This window comes from Sciurus vulgaris (assembly GCF_902686455.1).
Source record: "Sciurus vulgaris genome assembly, chromosome: 8".
In the NCBI taxonomy this organism is placed as follows: domain Eukaryota; kingdom Metazoa; phylum Chordata; class Mammalia; order Rodentia; family Sciuridae; genus Sciurus; species Sciurus vulgaris.
Genome location: NC_136468.1, coordinates 118923237 through 118942617, shown reverse-complemented (window position 1 = coordinate 118942617; position 19381 = coordinate 118923237). Strand labels below are relative to the sequence as shown.

Genomic DNA, 19381 nt, shown 5'->3' with positions numbered 1-19381 from the left:
TTTAGCTCTGCCTACATCACTGCCTTCATTACATAAACTCCTCAGACTTAGAGGGCAGGAGCCACATCTGTTAGCACGTCCTTTTTACAGCTCTTAGCAGGTAGGGCTATAATAAATGTGCTTTATGGAAATAGAAAAACCAGGAATAGTACAAGCCATAGATGAGAAGGGGAACAGAACAAGTCATAGATGAATAATGGCTCCTCTTGCCCATTTCCAGAACACAGCAGAACCAAGAACCCCAGGTTGTTCTTCCTCACTTTTAAAGAAAGGATTTCAATTAAGGTACTTCATTTCATTTTGGTTCAAGGCCTTTGTTGAGAAACTTCTACATGTTAGCCTGAGAACAGTGGGGAAAGGGAGAGAGGTGTAGTTAAGGTAAATTAAGATGAGGAATGTATGTGGGTGGATGCTGCAGCCATTAGCATTTGGGATATATTCCAGCCAGAGGCTGAGGGAAGGCCTGGGGTGACTGGGGGAGAATGCACAGTAGGGAGGGCTGCTTGAGGATCTGGGGGGTGTGGCAGGAGAGGGAGTTGGCTGGATGAAGAATACAGCAGGTAGGAGGGCTTTCATTCACTGAAGTGACATGGTGGACCAAGGAGATGAAAGGCAGTGGGGCACAGGACAGCAGGAGAGTCACGATGTCAGAAGGGGTGAAGGTTGGGGAGTGTAGAGGACAAAAATAAGCAGTCTGCAGAGTCACCTTAAATGCGATCATTCCAGATTACTTTATCTGAGGCAGAGAGTCTGATTAACCTAACTAGTGTGCTTTTCTGTCCTTCCCTTAGGATTGGCTTTGTACAAGATGAATATTCTGCCTCTGCTTTTAGCTTCCCTGCTGAGAACAAGCCTCAAGACATCCATGTTACAGGAAAGAGCTATGGGCAAAATGTTGATCAGGTGGGACCCTGTGGCAGGTGCATGAGTCCTGGGGTACCTGGGCCTCTTCACAGAGATCTCTTCCCCTACACCAAGCCTGCGGTGGCAGAAGCACCTCAGCCATCTCCGGGTGCCTTCCTGGCAGCCACACAGATCCTGCCCTTTCCTTTCAGGAACAATGTTTCTACAGGTGCCCTACTCCAAGTTTAAGTTCTCTGGTTCAGCCACAGTAGTGGAACTTCACCATCTGCACCAACCAGAACATGCTCTGTGAGGACAGGTCAGTTACAACTGGGCCTACAGAACCATGCTAACCAAGACGAAGTGTTTTTGCTCCAGGGGACCAAGAAGTTTTCTGATAAACTGCTGAATGATTTCACAGACTTCTGCACCAACTGCAATAACTGGCTGGTTATGTTATGAATAAGTTGCCAGAACAAAACAAGATACACATCAGTGCCCCATGAATCCAGGCCACACAGGACTTAGAAGATATGCTGGGGCAGAGGAGTCCTGTCAGGCGCTGAGCATCAGGTTATCAGTTTGCTTCTGCTAGTTAGTGGGAGCCCTAGCTTCTTTTTGGCCCTCCCACAAGTATTCTATTCTACTCAGGAGAAAAAGCTGGGAAGCAGCTGCTGCTGCTGCCTCCACCCAGATCCTCTCAGCAAGTGCCCAGAGCAGGTGGGAGGCACAGATTTTCTGTGGGAGGGCTTCAGTGTCTGGGAAAGGGGGCAGGCAGCCCCCATGAATGTCTTTGGAGAAGGAATGGCCCCTGAGAGCATCCTTTTCCTCCACTGTCTATGGAGTAATCAGAGCAGAATCTGCTGCTTCCCATCCAGGAGTGTGTATAGTGTGTAAGAGAATTAAGTAAAATAATGGACATAGACTCACACCAATTATATATACCTGTACCTATCAGAAGCTAATAAAGCTCCACTTACAGCATCTCTTTCCCCAAACTCATTCCTAACCACAGCAGTCCAACCCTGGACTGGGCATCATTCCAGGTCAGTGCAGTAACTGCAGAAGGTGAAGACTTCAGAAGGTACTGACTTGTAGAGTGACTGTGAGTTGACTAAGAGATTTGTTTTCACAGGCCCTGGTGCAGGAATGAGGCTACCTCCAGTCAGGACTAGTGAACAGAGTACAACGTACTAGGTTACTTAACCATAGACTTGTTCTGTCAGAGGTGGATCTTGCTGAATGGGTGAGCCCAGCTCTGTAATGCAGACACTAATGTATTCCTCTTTTTGATGGGTATATCTTTCCACTCACTTATGCAAGCCAGAATCTGGAGTCTAACTCAGTGCCTTCCTCCTCCATCATCATCCAGTTCTCCCACCTACCCATCCAAATTGTACCTCATACCTTGCTACCTTCCTCTATGCCTTCTGCCCAGGTGTAGAGCTCAGCCTCAGGGAATAGATGATTTGGTTAAACATTGATATGATTTGAATGTATCCCCCCCCCAAATTTTATGTGTTGGAAACTTAATCCCTAAACTCATGTTTGTAGGATTTGGGAGTAGAATCTTTGGGAAGTGATAAGGATTAGATGAGATTATGAGGGTGAGGCCCCCTTGATGGCATTGGTGACTTTGTAGGATATGGAAGTGAGACTCTGGATAGCACGCTTGCTCTGTCTTGCTATGTGATGATGCTCTTTATCCTGTTGTAATACAGCAAGAATGCCCTCACAAGATGCCAGTGCCATGCTCTTGGACATCTCAGCCTCCAGAATCAGAAGCCAAATAAACTTCTATTCTTTGTATATTACCTGGTATCAGGTATTTTGTTACAGCCACAGAACACAAACTAAGTCAGATATGGGTCAGGTGCAGTGGTACATCCCTGTAATCCTAGCAGCTCAGGAGGCTGAGGCAGGAGAATTGCAAGGCCAAAGCCATCCTCAGCAACTTAGCAAGCTCCTAAGCAACTCAACGAGACCTTGTCTCTAAAGAAAATATAAAAGAGAGCTGGGGATGTTGCTCAGTGGTTAAGCACCCCTGGGTTCGATCCCTAGTATCAAAAGGGGGAAAAAAAGACATACAGGCAGATGTATGCATGCAGATTCTAAAAGTCCACCAAGCCATGCCTTGGTATAGGGTGAAGAGCAATAGGCTTAGGGCCAAGAGAACCAGGATGTAAATTCTAACCTTAATATTTATTAGTTGTGAAAATTCAGGATGGCCTATCTCTTGAGCCTATTTCCTCGCTTGATAAAAACAGATGATGTGGTTTCACTTTTTTCCTCAACCCCTGTATATACATACACACACACACACACACACACACACACACACACACACACACACCCCTCCTATTGTTGGTCTTCTGTGCTATGACATGTATTTATCTGCTGCATATTTCAAGTCACTAGGCTGGGAATTCCCTGAAGGCAGTTACCAGACCTCCAGTCTCTATCTAGCCCCTTGCACTGTACCTTCTGGCATATACTTCAGTCAATCATTTGTGAGAAGAGACCCATCAAAATAATTAAAACAGAAGCTGAGCTTGAGGCTTTGTAGTACAGTGCTAGCCTACCATGCATAAGGCCGTAGGTTCCATTCCCAGTTTCACCAAAAAAAGACACTTTGGGTGTTAAATATGTGTCATATGCCTGAGACACTAAGTGAATCCCTGAGGCTCTGCTGGAGGTGGATAGAAAATAGTGGAAGAGAAAGCTGGAGAGAAGTCAATTTACAGGCCTCTCCATTTACTCACAAAACTTCAGATGCATGCAATAACAATGGTTACTCCATTTTTTTTTTTTTTTTTTTTTAGTGTTTTGCTGTGTTCTATATAACATGTCATTCTTTACATGTCTTTTCACCTCAATCTTTTTGGGGTTTTTTTGTTGTTGTTGTTTTTGGTTTTTTTTTTTTTGGGGGGGGGGGGGTTTGGTACTGAGGATTGAATTCAGGGGCACTTGGCCCCTGAGCCACATCCCCAGCCCTATTTTATATTTTGTTTAGAGACAGGTCTCACTGAGTTGCTTAGTGCCTCACTTTTGCTGAGCCTGGTTTTGAACTCATGATCCTCCTGCCTCAGCCTCCCAAGCTGCTGGGATTACAGGCACATGCCCCGTGCCTGGCTCACCTCACAATCTCATCAACATAGCAGAAGAGAGGCAGAGGTCTCAGGAGGTGGAGCCAGGATGACACCGCTAACAAACAACTGGCCACAAGTCAGCTTTGTGGGACCCAGGAGCCTAGGCCCTACTCACCATGCTGCCCCTTTTACCTCCTGGGGATGCTGAGTCAGTGAAGCACTATCTGCTGCTGTCCCAGGGCCTTGGCTAGGAGTTCCTCTGTTCTCAGTTGACTATAATTATATGTATCTTGTAAACCTATGGGAACCCAGGTGCCATGTAACATCTGGACATGGCCTCACAGCTATTTTGGCAGGGATTGGGCAGTGACTTTGAGCAGCGCCAGTCATCTTTCCCCTCCCACAGGCTCCTATCTGGAAGGCTTTGTTTAAATCTTCCCTTTGACCTGCAGCTGCTGGCTTCAGCCTGCACATGCTTCAGGCAACCTCTGGCCCTTAGGCCATGACCATACACTTGCCCTAAACCTGGCCTAAAATGCTCAGTTGCCAAGAACTCAGTCCTACCAGCCTTCAGATTTAACCTTCATCTGATTCTCTGGCTGTGGCAAGATTCCTCTGTTTCTTCATTGAATCAGTACACAGACCTTCCAAGAAGACCCACCGGAATGAGGGGTGGTAATGAAAAGTCCATCTTCCCTAAACCCTTTCTCCTTGAGCCTTGAAACTTCCATCTGAACTCGTCTGGGAGAAACCTTAGAGAACACAAGATTACAACTTCTGTCCTCTTCAACCAAAAGGAAGACTGACTGCAAAGAGTGAATTCAGTTCTATTATGGCTTAGATACTAGGTGTCCCCCAAAAGCTCATGTGTGAAACAATGCATTAACATTCGAAGGTGAAATGATTGGGTTAAGACAGCCTTAACCCAATCAGTGAATTAATCCCCTGACGGGAATTAACTGAGTGGTAACTGAAGGCAGATAGGATCTGGCTGGAGGAGGTGGGCTTTGGGGGCATGCCTTTGGGGTATATATTTTGTATGTGGTAAGTGGAGTCTCTCCGCTTCCTGGTGTGATGTCTTAACCTCTTTACCACATTCTTCTGCTATGCTATTCAGCCTCACCTCAAGCCTTGAAGAATGTTGTCAGCCACCTATGAACTGAAACCTTTTGGAACTGTAAGCCCCCAAATAAACTTTTTCTCTTCTAATTGTTCTTGTGAGGTCCTTTGGTCATAGCAGCAAAAAAGCTCTCTAAAACAAGGTCCCTCAGGCAGCTTGTGGCGGTTGCAACTGAAACTCAGTCTCTCACCTCCCCTCTGTGCTCTTTGAATTGTACCAGAGTGCTTATCTAGGCTTAGTTCCCAGCCCCAACCCCCAATAGTCCTCAAATGTCTGAAGAGACAAAAAAATTGTTTTTAAACCCATGGCATACTGAAAGACATTTTCCTAATGCCTCTGATATTTGTCCAATCCTAGTAGCTCATTCTCTGGGTCCTTTTCATCTTCCCTACAGTATGAAAGCATATTGTAGTCATGATCAGGTGCTGTCTTGGGACAGTAGTCTGTTTGCAAGGTGAAATGCCCTGCATCTCCTCAGGCTATCTGTCCTCAGAACCTGAGGATGGACCATATTGAGTAGGTGGGCAGGGACTATGCCAAAGGCAAATTGGAAAGACTTATCCCAGTGCTGTCTCAAAAAAACCTTGACCTAGCCAAGTTCAGTAGTGCCCATTTGTAGTCCTAGCTACTTGGAAGGCTGAAGGAGGATCACTTGAGCCCAGGAGTTCAGGGCCAACCTGGGAAACATGGCAAGATATTTTCTCTTAGAAGTCAAACAAAACAAAAACCACCTGACTCCTTTTCCAAGACCCTGGATAAAATGCCAGAGGAGAAGCAGAAGCTAGCCAAGAGTTCTCAACTGGGGGTGATTTTGCCTGTCAGGGAACATTTGGTAATGTCTGGAGACACAACTGCAGGGGGTGGTACCGACATCTAGCAGGTACTTCTAAACACCCTCTATGCACACAACAGTCCCAACAACAAAGAATGAGTCAGCCTCAAACATCAAGTGTTGGGTTGAGACACTAAGAAGTAGACTGTGATCTGGTAAAATGTCCAGATATGGGCCTTCTCTCCACTATGACTTTGGAAGAAGAGGAACCTGCCACTTTCCTCTGGATATAAAGATATGAACCCTCTCTTGATGGCAGCCCCATCTCCAATCTCTACAGATATTTCTCTTGCTAGGTTCCAAGGCCAAAGTGACAAAGAGACCTACTTAGAGCCACACAGCAAGTTTGGACGGAACCAGGTTTAGAATCCTGGTGGTATTTAGTGTTTACATACTGTCCTTGTTCTTACAGCTTGTCTCTTCAAAGCTCTTTGAGGACAAAAAAAGTACATCTTTCTGTTCCTTGTATCCTGCACTGGAAGTGTCCATCAAAGTAGGTGCTCCTTCAAAATTGGTTGAATTGATTCATTCAGGCAACATTTTATGCAAAGCCAAAACAATGCAGTCCCTGCCCTCCCTGTGGAGGGAAACAGACAACTATGGTCTATTGGAGAGGTCTGTACTGGCAGCAGGAAAGTCACTGCAGGATTAGAGAGAGCTTAATTTTGTGCAGGGGAACTGGGAAAAAGTGGAGAAAATGATATTAGGCTAGTATTCACAGGTCTCTTATCAGGAAAGGAAGATATGGAGGAGGAAAAGAATGCTTGAGGTCTGGAGGGCATTGGCACCAGATTAGTTAAGAGAAGGGGACTGAAAACTGATCAGAGAAAACTGGGGGAGAGAATTCTCCAAACCTGTGCCACTCAGATTATACTTAGAACAACCAATTTCTGGAGGGAAGTGAATGTTGTCAAGTCCCTGGGTACAAACTGGAGTGACAAATGGCCCATTGTCTAGAAATACTGATTCACCTGTCTTCTGGGGTCACACCAGGTGGCGCCTTGCTCACTTGTCAGGCTTGTTCTTCCTGGCCCCAGATCTGGATAAAACAATGGGCTCTAAATACATCCATACTCAAAGGCAGTGGCTGGCATCTCAGGACAGGCGAGGGAATGATCCTCTTTCATGACCCCCTTTCTCTTCAGGGATCCAGAAACCTGCTCTCAGGTTCAGCTTTGGGTTTCTTTGTCATATGACCCCGCATAAGCTTCTGAAACCACCCCAACATGCATCTATCTGTCTCCCTATTGACAAAATGGGAAAATGGGAATCTTTGAGTCTTCATTGCATAACTCAGAGGGTTGGTAAGAGAACCTGGGAGATAAGGACTGTGAACACATTTTGAGAATTGGGCCAGTAGAGCCTGAGGTAGAGTCTTTTTTGTTTGTTTGTTTTTTCCTAATCTGAGCTTAGTTCAGCTACCAGTGTGAACCTGAGCAAGTCCATTCACTTCACTGGACCTTAACTTTGGCATATAGATGATGATGGTGGTATTTCCCAGGTTTCCTTCAAGGGGTCATGGTGAGGATCTGATGCTGTTAACCTTGTGAAGGTATCTGGGTGGTGCAAAGCGCTCGGTAATTTTAGTATTATTATTATTATTATTATTATTATTATTCTGCAGTGCTGGGGATCAGACCCAGGGCCTCAAGCATGCTAAGCAAGTGCTCTACCATTGAGCTACACCCCGCACAGTAATTTTAAAACAGCACTGTTTACACTCCATTTTCAATGTTCCTGACCAGAGAATGGTCCACAGAGAAACTGGTACCCCATCAGCTAGTCTAATGCTTGGGAAAAGATGGAAAGAAAGCAAGAGTTGACTTGTACATTAAACACCAAACAAATTTGTACCCGTGTCCTAGGGCCAGAGGACAGCCCTAGGAGAGGTGGATGTGTATCAGTCCTTCACATCTCAGAGGAGAAACTAAGTCTCAGGGCAGTGGAGGGAACCACTCAGAATTAATGAGATCACATATCAGAGAAGGGATTAAACCCATCTGGATTCTTCAGCCCCAAGGCTCTCCCCTTTAGAGTGAATGACATAGGGTATGGGAGACAGAAGCAATAAATTGGCTTCCAGGGTAGGGCAGTCTTCTGGGAAGGAGGGAGGTCAGGCTTGGAACTGGGGCTCCCTATTGTGATGAGAGCCATGTCCCTAGGCTCTCCTGTTCCTGGTCACCACACTGACCTCTGTGAGCTGTTGGCACGGGAGGACAGGAGTGCTCCTTAGGTGGTCTGACATACAGGATGTGTTCCACTTCAAAGCAGAAACAAGGGAAACAGTTTCCCTTGAGAGACAAGAAGCAAGTCTGACCACCTCTGTGATATCTTTCTCCTGTGGGAACCAGGAAAGTGACTGCCACCACTGGGAGCCAGATTGGGTGGATGAGAGAGAAGCAGGTACATGCAGGGAACTGGATATCTACCTCCCTCCACGCACATCTTGGGATCACATTGAGCCTGCCTGCAGCAATGCAGTGATTGGAGAATACTGTTTATGTCAGGTTTTATGATTTTGATTTTAAGGACGATTGTCCTTTATATAAGTGTGTCCTGGCAGAATTGCAGTTAGCCCATCTCTAAGGGAGATTTATTTGTGGTGTGTTGACTCAGTCAGTATTCATGTGTTAATGCCCTTTCTCTCATCAACAAATGAGTATTAACAAACATCTATGTACCAGCTACCGGGTGGATGCAGGAGGGAGAAATTTGTTAAACAAAAAAATTACACAAATAGTGATTAGTATGGATATGAACTAAGTTAAGTTATGAAAAGTATTACAAAGGCACAGGAGAGGCTACAGTGAGAACAATGGGGAACCAACCTGTTTTGGGGCTCAGGGAAGTCTTCTGGACATTTCCATGATGACCCAAGGGATGGCAAAGATGGCAAAGAGCAGAGATATTGGGGACAGAGAAGTTCAAGTCTATGAGGACCCCAAGACTGTGAGATAGAAAGACGGTGTATCCAAGGGAGAGGAAGGAGCCCAGTGTGGCTGAAGAAGGAAGAAGAGACCAGATCAGATAGAACCACACAGGAGTCCCTCCTGTTTTATGTACTAAAGAGAAGGAAGCTGGATGACCTCTGGCAAGCCTTCCTCTTCTCTTGGCCTGTTACCTTATCTTTTCAGTATGAGTATGCTCTCCCTCCATGCTTGGTTATTAAAGAGTCTTTAGATAAAAAGCACTCAGCACAGTGCCTATCACATTGAAGGTGCCCAATAAATAGAGACATAAGTCTAACTTTTATGACAAAGGCAGGCTGGGATTCCGGGTTACCTGTTCAGCCACCCTTTCTGTGGCTGAAGTTTCTGTCTTCTTCCCAGAGCTGTTTCTAAGGGGACACAGAGTGAGGAGCCAGGGGTTAAACATATTGGCCCAAGTTCCAAATTGCTCTTTGCTGAAGCATTTCCCTGCTGTCATATCACTGCCCTTTGCCAGTCAAGTTAATGCAGACTGGGAAAATGTTCAAGTCTGCAGCTAGGGTCAGCCTTAGAAGCTGTTTGTCTCCTTGCCCTCCTCCCAGGACACTTCTCCCTTCACAACTCCCCAATGTTCCAGCTAGATGACCTGTGCAGTCTTTGCAGACTCCTAATTCCTCTTATTAGCTGGGGAGCCATGTGCTGTGCGGGCTACAGAGCGGGAGCCCTGGGGGCTGGGGATAACAAGCAGCAAGACCACATTATTCTGCAAGGGTAGAGCCACTTTGGATTCGGTCTTTTCTGATTCAGGGAAGAAATCTCCCTGAAGCACAGAGGTCACATGCATGGATCACACCTGGAGCTGTGCAGGATGCTTTGCTTGTACTCGGTGTAGTTTTAGCAGCAATCCCTCATGGTGGGTGTTACTGGCTAGCTTTTACACACACACAGTCCTTTAATTTTTTTTTTTTTTTTTTTTAATTTTGAGACAGGCTCTCTAGGTTGCCCAGGCCGGCCTCCAATTTGCAGTCCTCCTGCCTGAGCCTCTTGAGTCCCTGGGATTAGAGGAGTGTGCCACCACACCCAGCTCAGTTCTGTGATTCTAATTACCATCTACATGCCCTATATGCCCCTGAGTTTCAACTTAAGATCTTTTTCACTGACCCCACCTCTGAACTCCATCCACTGCCTTCTTGGCTTCAGATTAGAGATCTAAAAGGAATAACAAACTTATATCAATAACATGACTCTTGATTTAACTCTGCACCCACTCTCAGCTCTCTTCCAAACCTGTTCCTCCCACAGTCTTTCCCAATTTAGTAACCGTACCATCATCTACCTAGTTATTCAGGTGGAAAACCTTGGAATTATATTTCCTTTTCTCTCAACCCCCACATCTGATCCATTAAAAAGAAAAAAAACATTGTAATCCAACCCTTCTCCCCATGTCCTCCTTCATCAAATGCAGCATAACCAAAATGGTCCTCCTGTATCTTTTTTTCTCTTCCACATCTATTCTCCTCACCGCAACCAGTGTGCTCTCTTATAAACATATATCAGGACTGAGTGTGCAGCTCAGAGATACAGTATGTGCCTAGCATGTAGAAGGCCCTGAGTTTGATCCCCAGCACCAAACAAATAAATCAAACAACCATGTGCTATTCTATGTCACTCTCCTGCTTCAAAACCCTTCAGTGACTTTCCATTGATTCAGGATAAAATCGCAATTCCTGGCCAGGGCTTGCCAGGGCCCATGGAGCCTGGACTTCTAGAAGTCTGTCTGCTCCTACTCACTCAGAATGATGCAGACTCTCCTCTTTCTGTTCCCTGAACACAAGGTTGCCCCTACCTCAGGGCTTTTGCACTCCTCTCCCCTCTTCTTGGAAGTCTCTTCCCAAGTCTATGACTGGGTTGGTTCCTCCTTGTTGGTGTCATTGTTTCCATCTCAGAGAGGCCTTCCCTGACCACTCCGTCTGGTGAAGCACCCCTCTCTGCCTGCCCCTGGCCAACACACAGCCCGCTTGTCTCTCCTGTAGCTCTTGTTATCATCTGGAACTGTCTGCATTCTCTCCCTGTGTGTCGTCTTTTCTCCTCGCTAGAACATAAGTTCTGGACTGTTTTGTTGTTTCTGTTGTTTGTTGTCCCTGTCACATCCTCAATACTTACACAGTGTGCCTAGCACATGATAGGTGTGCATAAGTGCTCATTCATAGAGCAAACCTCAAGGATCAAAAGCCTGAATTATAGGATGATTTTATTCCAGGTTGTTTTACCCAGACTCTCTAATAGGACAGGATTTTCCTGTCTTGTGACTTCTTTAAGAGAGTGATTTCTTGGGCTGGAGATGGAACTCAGTAGTAGAATGCCTGTGTGAGGCCCTGGATTTAATCTCCAGCACTGAAAAAAAAAAAAAGGAAAAAGGAAAAAGAAGAAGAAGAGTAATTGGGCAAGTTTCTTAATCTCTCTGTGCCTCAGTTTTGTCATCTGTAAAACAGGGATAATAACTATCTACCTCATAGGGTTGACATGAGGATTAAATGAATGAATGTATAACGAGTGTCTAAAGCAGTACATGGTATTTGGTAACAACTATTTTTTTTATCACCATTATTATTACCACTACCATTGTTGTTAGTTTAACTCCTTGAAGAGGCAGCTGGTTCTTCTTCTCCACTTTAGAGTAATAATATGTATGCCTTACCATTTTTCATGCTTAGCACCCTTCAGTGACTTTCTGTTCCACCTAAGGAAAGGACAGAACCCTTTAAATAGTATGTGAGCCCCCACTGACTTCCCAGCCTCATCTTGCAGTTCCTTCCCTGTTGTAGTCATACTGAACTCATTGTAGTTCTTCATATGATTTATGCTCAGTCACACCAAGCACTCTGCCTGGAATATGCATTCCCTCTCTTCATCTGCTTTATGTCTGCTCTTCTTTCCCATCTCAACTTCATTATTAATGTCTGAATCTACCAATGACCAGCAACTGGAGGTTGCCCATATTTCATGCTCTGGGGTGTCCTATGCCTCTGTAGTACTTCTTAGTCATAGTAGAGGGTTTATGTTTATTCTTTCCCCTTGGATTAAATCTGTCCTTCCTAATAGATTCTACATTCCCCATAAGAACAGAGACCAAATCATTCTTTGCTCACCTTTGTACTCCCAATGCTAGTACATTGTTTTGCACATAGTAATTATTTATTAAATATCTAATGAATGAATGAGTGAGTAGTGAGAAAGCCCATGCTAAGAAATGCCCCCAAGAGAAAATGTTTTGCCTCTGCAATACCCACTAGTATGGTGTCATGGGTTCAATTCAGCCCTCCTCTTTCCATAGGTTCCACTTGCTAGAGAAGTGGCTTCTAGTGGTCACAGGGCACCCACTAAGTTACAAGAGTAGGGAACAACTTTGCTTCTCTAAGCCGAGACAGAATCTGGACATGAAGCCACAACACAATGGAGAAGTCTGTCTTGCTTCCTGCACTCGGTTGTCTCACTGTCTCATAGTGCTAGACACTTTCGACTTTTCCTTCCCTCTTGAAACAGGGTAACCACCATGTCCTGACACTGGAGTGCTCTGTTCTGTTTTTTTCTGGATGACAGTGTTTTCTTTAATGGGTTAGAGCAGAGGTCCTTGCAGGCCTGGGCCAGTCCCCCACAGAGTCAACACCAGGACATGGCGAAATGAGAACAACAGGAACAATGTAGGGAGTTTTCATAAAGCTAAATTAATTCTGAGATTGTCTGCCCTACTTCTTTTCTGTGTCAGCCTGCCCTTTCTTTTATGAAACCAGGGTGAGAGGAGTTGGTGACTTTTATGTCCTTGCTTATCAAAATCACCTACTTAATTTTCTTTTGAAATTTACTGACTGTGGACAGTGGCTGGTCCAGGATGAGAATCCAGGTTTGCTAGTTCCTCATGAATCTTCTCTCCACTCTGTAGGCCCTCCCTAGAGAGGATAAGATGCAAGGGACACATGAGAACTGGCTGTGAATTATTGACAGGCTGCCATGTAGAAGAGGGAACAAACTTATTCTGGTTATAACCAGGGGCAAATCAGGGTCACTGGGTAGCAGTTTCAGATGGGCACATTTCAACCATTTAGAATAAAGTCTTTGATAGGCAGGTAATCAGCAGTAGCATGGGCTGCCAGTGTTCAGGCACAGGCAGAGGAACCATAAATAGACTATTAGGATTTGGACCTGGAATACTGGTTAAGGATCTTGACTTTGGTTTCAAACAGACCTATATTTTAGCACCAGTTTTACCATGTATTGTTTGTGGGATCTGGGGCAAATCCATTTCCTGCTATTCAAAATGGGTACAATCATGTCTCCTTCTGGGTCCTGTGAGGACTAAAAGAGGCAGTGTGTGTGCAATGCCCAGTCTACCAACTGACCTTCTGTGAGATGTGAATCTTCATAACAGTCCCCAGGAAGCTTCCTGATAGTCTGATGGTAAGCAAGAGACCCACGGAGAAAGGATAACATGAAGCCGTTTATAATAAATGACCAGCAAGAGTTTCCCAGACCTGTGCACTGGGGCAGTTCTGAGAATGGGCAGTTGGCATGGGCTCACTGATTAGGGGCAAATTACTGGATGAGACAACACCTCAACTGAAACTTGAAACACTGCTAGGCTTCTGGTCTCTGCTACTGAATAAGCAGAGAGAAGAGAGTAGGAGTTTCCAAGGAGGAGACCTCCAGTGGTCTCTGGCACACAATATTTATTAGAACCACTGTTATTATTATCTAAGTTTCAAGGGCATGGAACTCTCTCTCTCCTTGGGTTCCCACAGAATTTTGGGCACATTCTTTGCACATCTGAGATCTTTGAGTGAGTGAACAGGGGGAAGATTGGTTAGTCACAGATAGAGGGAGATATAATCATATGAGATCTAAGTCAGCTGGGGTTAATAGGAGCATCCAACAATCTATACACATATCCATCCATCCATTCATCTACATGTTTCAGGCAGAGAATAAGACAAACTCACTGTCCTCCTGAAACTTCCATCAAGCAGGGACGAGATTAAATTTGTGAATCAAATAATTACACAAATAAGTACAATACTGGCTATAATAAGTGCTACAGATGAAAGATGTGCCTGGAGAGCCTGTCAAAAGGCAATTTGACCTGGTCACAGAGGTCAGGAAAGGTTTTCCAAGGAAGTGACCCTTGACCCAAGAGCTGAGGGTGAGCAGGACTAACTAGCATAATAAAGGAAGAATGTTTCAGGCAGAAAGGGAATAATATGCAAGGACACAATGAAGTTGGGGGCAGAGGGTAGGCCTAGTGATGAAGTGCCTCTTGGTCATTCTGAAGATTTTGATTTTTATCCTTATAAGTTCTAAGCAAACACCTGGGCACAGTGACACACACCTATAATCCCAGCAATTGGGAGCCTAAGACAGGAGGATCACAAGTTCCAGGGCAGCCTGGACAACTGTCTCAAAATTTAAAAAAGGGGCTGGGGGCGGTTGGGGGTATAGCTTAGTAGGTTGAACACCCCAGTACCAGGAAAAAAAAAAAAGGATTAAGCAAACAGCAGGTAACATGATCACATTTGTATTTTTAAAGATCTCTTTTAGCTATTATTATGGAAGATGGAAACAGTGAAGGGGATGGGCAAGTGTGAAAGCCAAAAGCCTGTGGAAAGCCAAGTTAGTTGTTCAGGAAATTAATGACAAAACCTTGGACTGGGGAAGTGGTATAGAGAAGGGAGGAGTGGATGGACTCAAGGACCATTTAGGAGATAAAGTGGACATGATTAAGTGATGGGTTTTCCGGGAAGGGCGAGGGTGAGAGAGTTGTCTAGGATGACACCCAGGTTTCTGGATAGAACTGTTGCCAGGCAACAGAATGAAAGCCAGAAGGGAACATGGGAAGGGTGGAACACATTTTCCCTTGCAGTTGTTATTATGTCCATGTTTGCAAAATAAAGGGTGTTGGGAGAATGGGCATGCACATCTCCCTGATTGCCTTCCCATGGTGCTTTAAGAAGATTGCATGTTGTCTCACTCCAGTCGGAATGGCAGCCATGAAGAATACAAACAATAATAAATGCTGGAGAAGGTGTGGAGAAAAAGGTACATATTCATACTGTCGGCGGGATTATAAATTAGTACAACCGCTATGGAAATCAGCATAAAGGTTCCTCAAAATATTAGGCATGGAATCACACCATATGACTGAGCTGTACTACTCCATGGTATGTATCCTGAAGAATTAAAGTCATCATACTATAGCAATACATGCATACCCATGTTCATAGGAGCATAATTCACAATAGCCAAACTATGGAACCAACCTAAATGTCTGTTAATGGATGAAGGAATAAAGAAAATGTGGTACACATTGGAGTTTTATTCAGCTATAAAGAAGAATGAAATTATGTTATTTCAGGAAAATGGATGGAACTTGAGAACATTATGTTAAATGAATCAGAAAGTCAAGGTCATTTTCCTCTTATATAGAGAAGCTATAGAGGAAAAAGAAAAGAAAGGTGATGAGGGGAGAAATCTCAAGAAAATAGAAGGGAGCTCAGTAGAGTAGAAGAAAAGGACCAGGAGGAAGGAGAAAGGGAAAGGAAAAACATAATACTGGAGAATGATATTGGCCAAATTATATTGTCATATTGTGTGCATGTACAAATATATAACAATGAATCCCACCATTCTATATAATACAATGCACCAATAAAAATATGAAAAAAGAAGAAGACTGCATGTTGTAGGCAAAAGGAAGCTAGGACTTCCAGTCTTGGCTCTGTATCCAGGTAGCTGTATGACTTTAAGGGGCAAATTCACCCCTCTGGGCCTAAGCTCTGGAATTGATTTCCCTCCTAGTCTGGCAAGTTAAGGCCATGAAAGTGACCCATGGCTTATTTGTGTCCACTGGCACTATTCACAGAGCTCCCCCTTGGCAATTTATTTCTTGTAGATGTACTTTATCCAGAGCCCAAAGGTAAAAAAGTATTAAGTCTAGAATGTGAGATCTGAAAGGAATCACAGAGCCCATTTGCTCACTCATATAATTTTAGAGTGGAGCAGCATATAAGTTTTTAAAAAGTTTTTAGTTGTAGATGGACCCAATGCCTTTATTTTATTTATTCATTTATTTTTATGTGGTGCTGAGGATCAAACCCAGAGCCTCACATGTGCTAGGCAAGAGCTCTACCAATGAGCTACAACCCCAGCCCCAGCATGTGAGTTTTATCTCTATCCTCTGCACTACCCTTCTCCTAGAAGGAGAGGTTAAGCAGTTTGTCCAAAATCACAACGCTGTAGGACAAATGCATACCCTTTGGGGGTGAGTCTCATGTTCCTTTTTTTAATTTTAGAATGGGGATGATTTTGCAGCATACAGCATTTCCTAGGACAGAAAGGGCTGAGTAGAGCTATGGGGATGGTCTAAGACTAGAGAGACAGGTTATGCTGAGCATCTGGGGGAAGAATGATAAAGGGATATTATAAGCCTTGCCTAGCTACTAAGCTGAAGTCCTTTCTGATTTCTTAAAGATGCCTCTTGTCATGTACCCATGCTGTGACTCCTGAATATCTTCTTCAGGCTGCAAGATGCTCTTTGAAAAAAAAAGGGGAGGTGGGCAGAAAACCCATCCTACTCCCTGCAAATGAGACGCAGAGACAAACCATAGTTTGAACCTCACTGCTGAGGTTTCCATGGTGGCTCCACTCTGCCGCTCTTCCTATTGGCTAAGATATCCTGCTCCAGTTTTAGCAGCTGAAGCTTGGATATGGGTCTCCTTCCTGATTGGCCAGCCTGTGCTGCAGTGTCATGGCAACAGAGACAGAGGAACCAGTCTCTGCAGAATGACTTGACTCATCATCTTCCTGGGATAGGCTAAGATTCAGAGGGCTGCTTATGTGGAATAAAAAAGGAAAAAAGTGACCCCCCCATCTAAGCTCACAGTGAGCCCTCCTCACTGGTTGCCCAGGAATTTGTTAGGCTGATGGGCTTCTTGTCATCTTGTCTATCCTGTATCTTGCAAAACTTGCTCAGTCCTTCTCTTTTCCCAGGGTCACTGTCTCCTTTAATTTTTACAAAGTCATGCAAGCTGCAAGTCACTATGAACCCATATTGCATTGCAGGATTTAAAAGTTTTAAATAAAGGCTTTCTTTATTTAAAACGAGTTCTTTCAGTTTCAATAGTCATTCCTCTTTTATTCATCAGTGAATGCTTTTCAAGATTCTTTTTCCTCTGGATTACCTGATCATCTCAACAACTCCAGGAGTTTACAAACCAGGAATAAATGACACATTTTATAGATGAGGACATCAGAGCTCAGAGAACAAGTAATTTGTTCCATGACTGATAGCATGTCAGTGCCAAATTTAGGCCTCCAACCCTTCTGAACCCTTGTTAAAGCTCTACCTCCAAACTATTGACTTATCCATAGTAGGGGCCTCCAGGAGGGATTCTCTCATCTGTTAGAGATTCCAATTTTAATTAGGCACTTTTAAGTTGGGTGTAGAGCTTAGTGGTAAAGCACTTGCCTGACATGGGTGGGGCCCTGGTTTTGAACTCCAGCACCACAATAAAAATGAATAAACAAACAAAAGAATGAGGTACTTGGCTACCCCTAGTCCCTGCCAAGCAACTCCTAAATGTGGCCCTGGTCCCCAGAAAGGATTCATGTTAACTGCAAATCCTGCTCTCTTCCCACCTCACATTCACCAACAGGTAAAGAAATACTCATAAGCTTAACTACAATCAGTTTAGCTGTTTCTGTGTGCTCAAAGATGTGCTGAGCATATCTGTTCTCACTTAATTCTCCTAGATGTTAATATAAATATTAGGTTTTAGTTATCTATTGTTTATAGGTACAGAAACTGGTGCTCAGGAAGATTAAGCAATATGTCTAAGGTGTCCCAGCAGTGCAGCTAGAATTTCAATACAAGGTCACCCAACTTCACTGCAGCATGAATTGAACCTCAGCCATGCTCTCTCTGTTTCCACAAAATGCAGAGAATGAAACCTCTAAGAGGCATCTGAGCCCAGATTCATTTGTGTTTGGATGTGCATTTTTTCCTCCGTTGAAGCTATATCTTGATCAATTTCTTGGTGCTGGAAAAAGCAGACTGTGGACTAGCTTTGTCTTAGGGATTAGAAATAGCTGGTCCCCAGGGAGTGACTCAGCATACCCAACAGTGTCTCCTATCTCTCAGTTTCTCAGCTTTGTGATCTTAGAGGAGGGTATGACTGGTCACAGCCGAAGTGGGGGAAGAGAATTACCAGTAACTTCCTTGCTCTGAATCTGAGTCCCTGCTGAACATGAACATTTAATAGTTTCCTTTCTTTTTTTTTTTTTTTTTTTTTTTTTCCTGCTCAACTTGGGCTCCCTGAAGCTTACCCTTGAAACATAGTCCAGACACCTGGCCCGCCCTCCTGTTCTCTTAAGGGCATTGGTTTTGGAGGACATAACCAAGTGAGAGCTCACACCTGCCACTCTACACCCCTGAGCACCACCAGGAACTGTCCAACCAAAAGAATTCAAGATGTCTTCTCTGCACCAGTCACCAAGATGTTAGGAAGATAGTAGGAGACAAACCATTATAGCCCCTGGTCTTGTGAAAACTGCAGCCTAGAGAAGGAGATGGCTAACAAGTCAGTCCTTAAGTGAAGTAGTCACAATTTCAGATAGTGATAAAAGCCTTGGACAGGATGAAAGAGTTGGGGGGATGGAGTTGGGATAGAAAGTACTAGGTTAGCCAGGATGTTTGGGAGAGACCTCTCAGAGGAGGTGATGTCTGAGCAAGTACCTGAGTGAGGAGGTAATTGCATGTAATAAGAAGGCTACGACCCTGTAATAAGTCCCTAAACTTATTGACTTACAAGACCTGGTGATTATGGCTCATGCATCTGTGGCTGGTCTGGCTGGTTCCGCTGTCCACTTCCTGATCACACATGCAGCTGCATTGAGTTGGAGACCCAGTAGAGCTGGAAGATGCAAAACGGCTTCACTCACACATCTAGTAGTTGGTGCTGACTGGTGTCTGTCACATGGCCTTTCATCCTTCAGTTGGCTAGACTGGCTGACTGCCTTATGGGGCAGTCTAAGACCAGTATCCAAGAGGGTAAAGGCAGAAGCTCCTAGGGCCTTTTGAAGGTTAGGATCCCAGACTTGGTAAGGGTCATTTTTACCACATTCTGTTGTCTAAACAAGTCACAGTCTAAACAAGCCTGGACTCAAGGGATGGAGAAAGAGATGTGTCCTCAAGATGGGGGGAGGGGTCATTAAGATATTTGTAGCCCTCTTTAATCTGTCACATCATCCACATGAAGATCTTTAGGAATAACAGGTGAAAAAACCCTGGGGTAAAATGGAATCCAGAGAAATGAGCCTTGAACAATGAGTTCCTCTAGTTCCTTGGTTTCCTACTGTGTAAAGTTGGAACCAAGGATGCCTTCCTGCCTCCTCTGTAGACATAGAGGATACCTTCAGGATGGGTTTAAGATGGTGGTTATTGGCCACTAGGTGGGAAGAGGAACAAACATGGGAACTTGGTTTGGCGTACTATAAGCTCACCAGCATTTGCTGAGCACCATCT

The 19381-nt window shown here is 44.5% G+C and overlaps 1 protein-coding gene across 1 annotated transcript in view; it reads left to right on the top strand.

Annotated features, from left to right (window-relative positions):
* The window catches only part of LOC306668461 (uncharacterized protein), a 61902-nt gene extending 58974 nt beyond the window's left edge, over positions 1-2928 (top strand). Inside the window, exons 8-9 of the mRNA XM_079151853.1 lie at positions 221-285; positions 792-2928. Coding sequence (XP_079007979.1) covers positions 221-285; positions 792-812 — 86 coding nt within the window. The 3' untranslated portion in view covers positions 813-2928. The remainder of the gene's footprint in view (positions 1-220; positions 286-791) is intronic.
* The last annotated feature ends 16453 nt before the right edge of the window (positions 2929-19381 follow it).